The sequence below is a fragment of the Pyxicephalus adspersus genome, chromosome 1, assembly GCF_032062135.1.
Source record: "Pyxicephalus adspersus chromosome 1, UCB_Pads_2.0, whole genome shotgun sequence".
In the NCBI taxonomy this organism is placed as follows: Eukaryota; Metazoa; Chordata; class Amphibia; order Anura; family Pyxicephalidae; genus Pyxicephalus; species Pyxicephalus adspersus.
In genome coordinates this window covers 68,807,024-68,816,850 of record NC_092858.1, presented here as the reverse complement: position 1 = coordinate 68,816,850, position 9,827 = coordinate 68,807,024, and the positions used below count along the sequence as shown (strand labels likewise).

Here is a 9,827-nt window from a genome sequence, read left to right as displayed (position 1 = left end):
AATGTAAGCACTGGGTAGCTAATAAATGACAGACAAAGCAGAGTCCAAATTTTAAGGTGGGTATTTAAGGTGGGTAATTAATTCATGTGTGAAGATATGTTACATACTTATATACATACTGGTTTATAACATTCCAGGGTTTTTCAGTTGAATCCCTAAATTTGTAGTCCATCATACTAAGAAAGTGGGTGTTCTTATTAAATAACCAGTAACAATTGTCCAAATACTGCTATACGGCAACTTCACTATTAGACTACTTGGATAATATGAGTACGTGACAGACGTTTTCCTCTGGTTGTAGAATGATGTAAACGCCTTAAATTTCATGTCGTAATTGTGCTTAGCTGTGCAATACCAAAACATTCACTTTATTTGACAAATATTAATTGTATATTTGAAAACAGAACTCTTACCATACAAAATTGCTTTTCTTATATAAGAATTATACAGTATATTGTATTCCACACATTGAACGTATTTGTTGCACCTTTTTGCACAGTGAAACAAGTAAATTACTTAATCACATTTCTTTGTTCCCATTTATTATATTTTTTTGGATCTCTTCATCTGGTATGAAATAGGGAAGTGAAAGGATGTTTTCTATATACTTTCTATATGATTTGTAGTGGTGAGAGACATGCAGTGATTATTGGAATTACATAATACCTAAAAACCACTTTGTAGGAAGATCATTTATAGGCATAATAAGAATATGCAAATAACTAAAAAAGACAGTTTTTAAGTGGATTTTATAAAAATGTCCTGCAGATATGCTTCAATCTGAATAATTTCAGTTACCATAAAGGCCATTTCAGGTTGTTTTAGCAGACCTATGCGTTTCCTGCCAGATGTACTAAGCCTGCTGCGACCAATGAAAGTAGCAGCCACAAAAACTTCTAAATGGAAGGTGTCTACTAAAAATGATAGAAATAACAGGTATAGCGTGTGGACAAGGATGTAGGCCCCTCTCAACTTACAAGAATAGGTAAGGTATAGCTAAGCTTGACATTAGTGTATAGCAATTATAGTATATTGACGCAGATTTATAATATTTTTTTATTTATGGCCTCTGTTTATGTGACCTCTAACCTAGCCTAACCATAGCTGCTACAGAACCAAAATCAGGTGATTTTACCCATCACTCCTGGCCATATATATTATGCCAGGTTGTATATATTTGTATTGCCAAGTCAGTTCTCCTTAGAGATTTGGTTCAATACATTTGTCACAAATTAAGCCAACCTAGAGAGGTCCACAAGAAAAAGCCATATTGCTCAAGCATTGATCACCATTTGATCCATTTTGAGCTTGTTGTGGGGGATAACTCATGGTAACAGACTTTCAACAGACTATATTAGCACAAAAATGCCAGTGAAGACAGGAAAACAACAAAACAAAAAATAGCCTGGCTGGGCAGCTAACTACCTCTTTGGTAGTTCCTTCTCTTACTAGCGGTAAAAAATCTGTTTAGCACAAATAAGATGGGACGTCAGATAGCTTCCAGCAGTCTGCTTTTGACTTCCTAAATAGACCAGTTATGTTCCCTAAGTTCAAGTGAAGACCCAGACATAGACTCGGTGGTCAAAGAACCCTCCCAACTTTTTCTTGGTGGACTTTGAGAAAGCCTCTTGTTGGCTGTACATACATGTACACAACTTTTGGCAGGTAAGGTTTTCAAAATGTGCAGATATGTTGTGCATCTCATTATGGCTAAAGCATTCAGAGGGGACAGAAGTTCGGGGAGTTTAAAAAAAACTTTCATTTAAGTTGAGGGAGTAAATAAAAAAAAGTGTTGTTGGTATTATAAGTATAAACCTATAATGGCAAATGCCATCTTTGCCTTCAATTTACACCAGTGTTATTATATCCAGCTGGCTTTATGATCAGTTTGATCCAGCTGGCACATAAATCCATTTTGGCAGTATAAAAAATCATTCTTAAGTTTTATAGGTCATTTATGCAAATACTTAGTCAAGACAATATTTACAAAGATTTTGCAATATTGTCCAGTTAAACCAGAAACCACACCCTTCCTTTAAGATTTCTTTAAAAACTTTCATCAAGCTTCTTTCCAAATACAAATCAGCAAGGAGTATTTAGGTAAGTATTTTAACTTGTGATTTTGTTACCTGTGATATTGAACCTTGTAAAATGATGTGAAATGCTGCATCAATGTCTTTATTTTTTCTAGATATTTTTGAACACCAACATGGGGTTTTTCACAATTGTGATTCTTTCTACTCTGGCTGGTAAGTACAAAAAAATTGTATAAAATATAATCTAAATTGCAATCTTTACACATATTAAAAATGTAGGGCATGTTCAACATCAACATAAAACGAAAGCTTGGCTCTTATAGATATACAGGTACCTAGGCTTTGTTTCAACATCAGGAACTGTTTTAGTCTTGATTCCTTGGGTAGTACACCTAAATTAGGGGGACAGAATAAAGGATCCATCACATACACCATTTTCATGCAAATGTGAGTATGCTAGAATCCTCCACAGCCTCTGTGCATTTATAAGGAAGCCAGAATCCACATCTTCTGTGTCTATAGGTTCTATTCTCTATAGGTTTTTCTTTCTTAGCAGGAGACTTGTACATTTTCTAGGCATGTACTGAGCCACAGAAACCTCAAGCAAATACTGAAAAGTCATATGCATGTTTGCTCTGCACACCTAAAGGTTGATTTTTTACAAGTGGTTTTCTATTTTTTTAAGGTCTGGCAGTAAATAAAGATGTCATAATTGAAAGTTTTCAAAGACACAAACCTAGGGAAATTGCAGAGCAGAGTAGTTATTAAACTTGTTACACTTTGGGTGGCAAAAACTCAATCGGACTTGACCCTGAGTATGTTTTTTTTTTCTAGCCATTGTATATACATCAGGAAAGTATGGTGATATCAACAAAGTTTCCACAACTGGTGCTTCATGTACAACAGCCAGACAAGACCGGTTGAGATATTGTGGTAAGTCATTATAATTTTAATGTAATAGATTATATAAGAATAATAATAATGTAAGAGATTAGCTTTTTAAAATTAAATAATTTGCATATTCAATAAAAGATTTAGTGCAAAATACCAATATATATTTTATATTAAATAATAATTTGAAAAGTTTTTACCTTTTAAATTATTTAATTAAATAGAGGTGTTTATATCTATCCAAAAAGAGAGAGGAAAAGGGACAAATTATCATATTATGAGCCAGAAATGTTCTGGCCAATAAAAGCTCAATATTTACGCTTTGTAAAGAAAACCTTTACAAGATTATTATAGGCATTACAAGATTTTGTTCCGCTGGTATCATACGCCGGCGGTGTTACACCGCCTGTTTCCGGAGGTAGATCCGGCTTGCTGGCGCTGCGGGTCCCATTATGGGGACTAATTGGGGACGTGACTCAACAATGATTTCCCCTGAACCTGCTCCACCACTTGCTGGGATTGCCCCTTATGGACCTCCCCAAGTCCGCCCGTAAACTTATTACACATATTTTAGTTGCTGCTCGTACGCTAATCTCCACCAAATGGAAATCCAGACTGCCCCCCTCTATGGAGGATTTGTTTGCTCGTATTCAAGACATACGCCTGATGGAGTACCTCACTGCCGTCCTCGGAAACAGGGTTGCAAAATTTGAACAGATATGGGAACCTTGGGATATCAACTACACCAATCTACAGGTTTTATATGTTGCTGGTTCCAGACGCCACTGTGCTTCCTATCCACCTTTGTTTGTATCCCCCACTTCTTCCCCCCACCCCCCCTCCTATTCCCCTGCTTAGCTTTGTTTTTTCTTTCTGACTCATTTCTTGTTTTCTGTTGTTTATTTATCTGTTGTTTCCGTATTTTTATAGTCTATGGAGTTTGATAGGCTGGTACAGTACAGCCACTGTTTTTACTTACGCCAGAGTTTTATGTACCATTATCGGATGTACCTATCACCCTGTATGCTGTGTTTACCAGATGTTTTGCTGTATAAGCCTGGTTGTTTTTGTATGTGAAATTGTTCAATAAAATCAATGTTCCTTTTGTCAACTTTTAGTTGCAGGAAGGTGTTAAGCAATAGAGAAGTTTAGAGTTTGAGCAATAGCCTAGGTACAGGAAAGTAACTTGCAAAGTGACCCAGATAGCAACAAAATTCTAAACTACCAAAAAAAAAAAAAAAAACAAAAGCAAAAATGGTTTCTATTATAACCTGTAATATCCTACCTATAAATAAAAAACATTTTCTATGCTTTGGGAATTTAGTGTACTTTAGTGAACATGCATCGTCAATGCTAATGCTACAAAAGTGTTTAAAAAAAAATGCTGCGGAATAATTTTCTTGCATTTTACACACTTTCATTTTATTAGATTTGCATATTATTCCCTTAAGCTACATACACACGTGCAATAATTGTCGTTGGAATAGGTCTTTCACGATCCTTTCCAATGACTAAGGACTGCACGATGCATGAATGAGCTGGGAATATTGGTGCAATTTCTATTTAGTTGGGGTATTTAATGGACCTGATTTATTAAAGCTGTCCAAGACTGGAGAGAAATTTTCCCACAGACCACCAGTGGCTGAGCGCTGCCTTAGAGTTTCAGGTGCCATTCTCACCAAATGTACCCAAGATTGCCCATTCTGGGGTGAGCGATGAAGTAATAGTGAGTACAGCTGTAATGGACTACTTGATAGCAAAAGTTTTTGATGAAGTCATTTAGCTGCAGAAAGGTGGGGGAAACAATTCAGTCACATAGAGAAACCAGAGTAGATTAGGGAGTAACCAATGCAGTGCCTCCAGTGTCAGAGGATGGAAGTAGCGTAAGCTTTAGGTTAAAACAAGGGTGCTAGAGGCAGTGGGATGTCAGGAATTTTTCGAGAGAGTTCCTGTAAATTAGTGTCCTATTATTATGGAAGTGTAGGAGATCTTTGACTGTGGTGACAACTTCCTCAAAAATTAAGGTGTTGCAGAAGAGCAGCTTGGTTTAAAATTTGGATTACCCAAAAGGGGAAAAAGAATGAATGGGGGGTATTCCAATATATTTTTTCCTTTTATTGTTATCTAGGAGTGGCGGCTTCAAGAAAATTGGCTCAGAATGACTTGAGACGAATAAATAAATATAAGAGTAAAATCCTCTCAGTGGCTAAAAAGAAGCAGATTGATCCCTGTAATATTGCTGGTATTATGTCTCGGGAATCACGAGCTAGTCAGGATAATATTGTTTTTTTTGCCACCTTATAGCTGCGGGAAGGCAACAGGGAAGTTGAGAGATTGAGCATCGGCGTAGTTAAAGGACAGTTACTTGCAAAGTGACCCAGATAGCCGCAGAATTCTGACAGAGCTACGAACACTTCTTCTTCTTCAAAAAAAGTTTTGGCATACATTTTAACTTTTATTATCTACCCAATAAGTATGAATTATTTGTCTTACCCAGGAACTATGACACCTAATATACAGATTGGAATGAAAGGGAGCTGGGCACTTATTCCAGCAAGTTTGGGTGGGCAATTGCCACTCTTTCTATTTCACATTCCGTCTTTCTAGAATTTTCTTATATGTTTTTACAAAAGAATGGTAATTAAGATCCTACCTAAGAGTTAACCAATTGGCAAGCAGCAGGTCCTCCTGCTGAAACTGCTTTCGGTGTTTCAGAGAACCAATAAAGGTAGACAAACTTTTTACCCCTGTAATTAACGGGTTCAAAAGCTCTTCCTTTGAGGGAGTGGATTGCTTTTTTTTTTCTTGTGTAAGTTATTAAATTGTTTTGAGAACTGGAGTCATAGTCCAGGATTAAAAACATTTGCTAGCAAATGACTGAAGAAATCCATTTCAGGGTTGCAGGATCACCCAGTCTCAATGATGAAAGTGTATCCTCTCCAGCCTTGGAGAGCTTTATTACCGGTAATTAAGACCCATAGAGGCTAAGTTCTGTGACAGTGAATGTTTTGATAATTTTGTTGTATGAAAGAAGGTTTTAAAATAATCTATGATACATTGTGATATAAAGCTAGTTAATAAAAAATTTATAAAGGCTGTGGCCATAAATTTCCATTGCTTTTGTGCGTTTCATTTTTTAGTGTTAAGAATATTTTTGGCTATAATGCTATCCAAAGTTCCTATGATGTAATCACATTAAACATTTCCTACACCGATTTTTAACCCTACATTTTACAAACTTTCGTTGCATTTTCCATAACAATAAAAACTGACATCATTTAATCTTTTTCTTGTTATCCAGGAGTGGCAGCTTCAAAAAAATTGGCTCAGAATGACTTAGGACGGATAAATAAATATAAGAGTAAAATCCTCTCAGTGGCTAAAAAGAAGCAGATTGATCCCTGTAATATTGCTGGTATTATGTCTCGGGAATCACGTGGTGGAAACGTTCTGAAAAATGGTTGGGGTGATGGTGGCAATGGCTTTGGCTTGATGCAGGTACTGGGAATATGTTTATATATAGAACATAAGCATAAAGCACTGCCGTCATTATTCCATATCTTTACATGATACACACAGTATGTTATTTGTAAATAAAATACAAGGCATGTTTGAATTCCGTGTTCACTGTAAATGAATAAGTCTATAAAGACTAAGGTGTTATAATACATTTACAAGGTTTCATATTTTCCAACAAAGAAAGAGATTTCTATTACAGTATCCCACAGAAATAGTAGCACATTTTATTTGCTGGAATTTTTGCATCCACAGAATACAAGTACATAGGCACGGAGGAAGGGTGTGAGTTTATGCTGTATTTGGTAATCTGACAAAAGGTGGGACTGCTCAAAATGGTTTTTGAATGTACCCGTTTTCAAAAGAAATTAGAATTCACAACCAAAAGCAAGGCATGCTACACTTTTTTGGGGGAGCCCTACTCCTTTAAATAACATATTTATTATGTGTTTGTGTCACAGATCATATCTAAACACTTTCCTCCTAGGACATTGCTAGATTGCAGCAATGTGGACGCATACATAAAACATGATACTCAATAAGAAATAATAAAGGTGCGGCTGCAGTGATTGCAATATTGTAGTGCATGACTTTTTTTGCATTCATTAAATCTGTTTATAAACCTTGTCCTTTTTTTTACAGGTTGACAAAAGGTACCACAAAATACGGGGAGCCTGGAATAGTGAAGAACACATTGCCCAGGCAACAGATATTTTCATTTCAATGTACAATCTAATCCAGAAAAAATTTCCAGGGCAATCTAAAGAAAAAATACTTAAAGGTAAAAACCCTGTTTAAAACAAAATCTCTATTAAATGCATTATCCTTATTTTTTTCACCATGGTATTATACACATTAGTAATTCACAGACATATCTCCTGTTTTTGTTTTATAAGAGCTAGGTAAGTATTGGCAGCAATCCTATCCACCGGAAATGCAGTGTAGAGATCTGGCGGTTAAGTTACTTTAGTGACAAATGAATATTGGCAATAGTCTGTTATTTTTATAATTATAGTCTTTTCAGTTTTTCAGGTTTGCAAAACCTTAAAAAAAAAAATAATGATGTTAAAATGATTATATTGTTTTTAGGACATGCCCACATTCCTATTTTTAATCATTTTACACTTGTAAAATGTACACCAACCCCATCTTTAAATTCCATGAGGAATCGCACAATACTGCCAGCCAGTTACACTATATATAGTTAATACATATAATAGAAATACTGAGTATATGGATCCTTTTTTTCTATTTCACATGTTTGTAACGTCTAAATTTTAGAAAAAGTGAGAGTGATTGGGATCAGGTGTTTGAAAAGAGTATTCTGCCAATGGGAATCAATGATGCAATCTCCTCAGGTGGCATTATAGTTTACCCAAACTCCAGTCACCATCACTTTGCTGAACAGTTTGGTCTCCATGTAAATATGGAGAAAATGTGAACATAACATGCCTATTACATAGACATGCAGAATAGAAAAAATGACTTGTTATACTGGATAATTTCATTGTATGTAAGTACTGCAAATAGTATATAATATTGATCATAAGAAAACGGCCTATTAAGGAGCACCACATTATATAAATTATGTGGCACCACATAATTTATATAAATTATGTGGTGCTTGGAGCACCTGGGAAACCCTTCAGCCTGTTCGACATATAAACCATGGAGTTTAATGCACTGTTGCTATCTGTGCAGCAGACTGCAAAAAAATCCCTGTGTCACTGTATTACATTACTGAAAGAGAAAAGACAACATTAAAATAAAATGAGTAGTTTATTCATTTAAGGTAATAGCCTTCACAGGTACATTAGCCTACATGTTAGGAGGCAAGGGTCATGACTAGGTGCAATGGGCCATACCCAGCAAAAGATAAAAACACTCTGAGCTCCAGGTTTACATAAAGCCAACAGATACACCTAAAGCTGCGTACACACCTGCAATTTTTCTCGTTGGAAAGGATCTTTCACGATCCTTTCCAACGAGAAAAGACTGCACGATGCATGAACGATGCTGTACATACAGCACCGTTCATGCTCTATGGAGAGGGGAGGGGGAGAGCAACGGAGCGGCACCCTGCTGCGCGCTCTCCCCTTCCCTTTCATTAGGATCGGTCGTCGTCCATCGTCCATGGATCCGCCAGGACGGTCGTCGGACGATGGACGACGACCGACTGTACACACGGCAGATTTTCGCCCGATAATTGGCCGATACCGATTATCGGGCGAGAAAAATTTGCCGTGTGTACGCAGCTTAACATTCCAGTCATCTGGGGTGATTTGTTTATGCTATCTAAAAGGCAGAGGACTTGAAAAAGTTTACATGGCCTGCTCCTACCCACCCATGATGTCTCCCTGTGCCCATTGAGATGCATAATAAATCAAAAGCCTAAGAAGCAAGCATAAAAGTTCAGAATTAGCTGACTGAATGGAATATTGCACTGATGAGTTATCTAAGAGTGTATAAAAAAAGCAGTTTTAACAAAGTAGATATACAAAATTCTGCCTTTATGGAAGAAGGTCGTTCTGGTCTCACAGACCTATTACATTCAGTGATTATATGGTGATCTTTAATAATGCAATTACCATACACTGGTCTAACATAGTATGCACATTCTAACTGTTGTACACTTCATACAGGAGCTATTGCTGCATACAATGCCGGTAGTGGAAATGTGAGGAACATAAATGATGTTGACAGTCGCACCACTGGAAGAGATTATGCCAATGATGTTGTTGGACGATCACAGTTCTTCAAAGCTAATGGATATTAAGTAAAGCCTCTATTACAGCATATTATTTGAAAAGAAATTCGGCTTTTTGGCAAATAAATACAGCTTCACTAAAACATAGAATATGTCATACTGTCAGTGCTTCATTTTACATTTTTATTTTCTAAATGTATTCTCCAGATCTTTGTACATTCCTTACAGTGTAATCATATTGTCTCTGATAATTCTAATACTTTTTTGCCTTTTCTAACTTTATGTATTTTTAATATGCTGGTTAGCAAAACAAAAATAAAAATGAAATCTATGTAAGCAGTCATGACTAAGTGCCTTTATTTATGAATATGTATTATCCTATAATAATATAGGATGAGTAAATATAAGAGTTCGGGGAGGGGGTCATTGAAAGAGTAAGAATAGCCTGTGGCAAACATCGAAAAAATTCACCCCTTGTTTCCAGAGAAAAAAAAGCAGTTTTCCCAGAAACAGACTCTAAATGCAGACCCATGCAGAAAAAGTCCAGTGCAAATACCCAATAACAGGCCTCGGTGTAGTTTTTCAGTGTACGCCTCAGTACTTAATACAGACCCCCAAAGACAGGTCCTAGGACAGGACCCCAATGACATGCCTCAGGACAGACCCTTCCCCATCCC

At 36.4% G+C, this 9,827-nt stretch overlaps 1 protein-coding gene across 2 annotated transcripts; it reads left to right on the top strand.

Moving 5' to 3' along the window:
- Positions 1 to 1,642: 1,642 nt before the first annotated feature.
- LOC140332083 (lysozyme g-like) lies at positions 1,643 to 9,489 on the top strand. 2 transcript variants are annotated; one of them, XM_072413389.1, is made up of 6 exons: positions 1,643 to 1,665; positions 2,192 to 2,249; positions 2,871 to 2,969; positions 6,229 to 6,425; positions 7,086 to 7,224; positions 9,086 to 9,489. In XM_072413389.1, exons 2-6 carry the CDS (start codon positions 2,210 to 2,212, stop codon positions 9,217 to 9,219), a joined length of 609 nt encoding a protein of 202 aa, XP_072269490.1. In that variant the 5' UTR covers positions 1,643 to 1,665; positions 2,192 to 2,209; the 3' UTR covers positions 9,220 to 9,489. The 2 variants fall into 2 exon arrangements, with proteins under 2 accessions (XP_072269490.1, XP_072269484.1); XM_072413383.1 differs by lacking the exon at positions 1,643 to 1,665 and adding an exon at positions 2,019 to 2,100.
- Positions 9,490 to 9,827: the final 338 nt, after the last annotated feature.

Coding starts and splice junctions, on each gene's coding strand:
- LOC140332083 (XM_072413389.1), top strand. CDS start 2,210: ATGGGGTTTTTCACAATTGTGATTCTTTCTACTCTGGCTG. Junction 2,250..2,870: donor GATTCTTTCTACTCTGGCTG/GTAAGTACAAAA, acceptor TTTTTTTTCTAG/CCATTGTATATACATCAGGA. Junction 2,970..6,228: donor AGACCGGTTGAGATATTGTG/GTAAGTCATTAT, acceptor CTTGTTATCCAG/GAGTGGCAGCTTCAAAAAAA.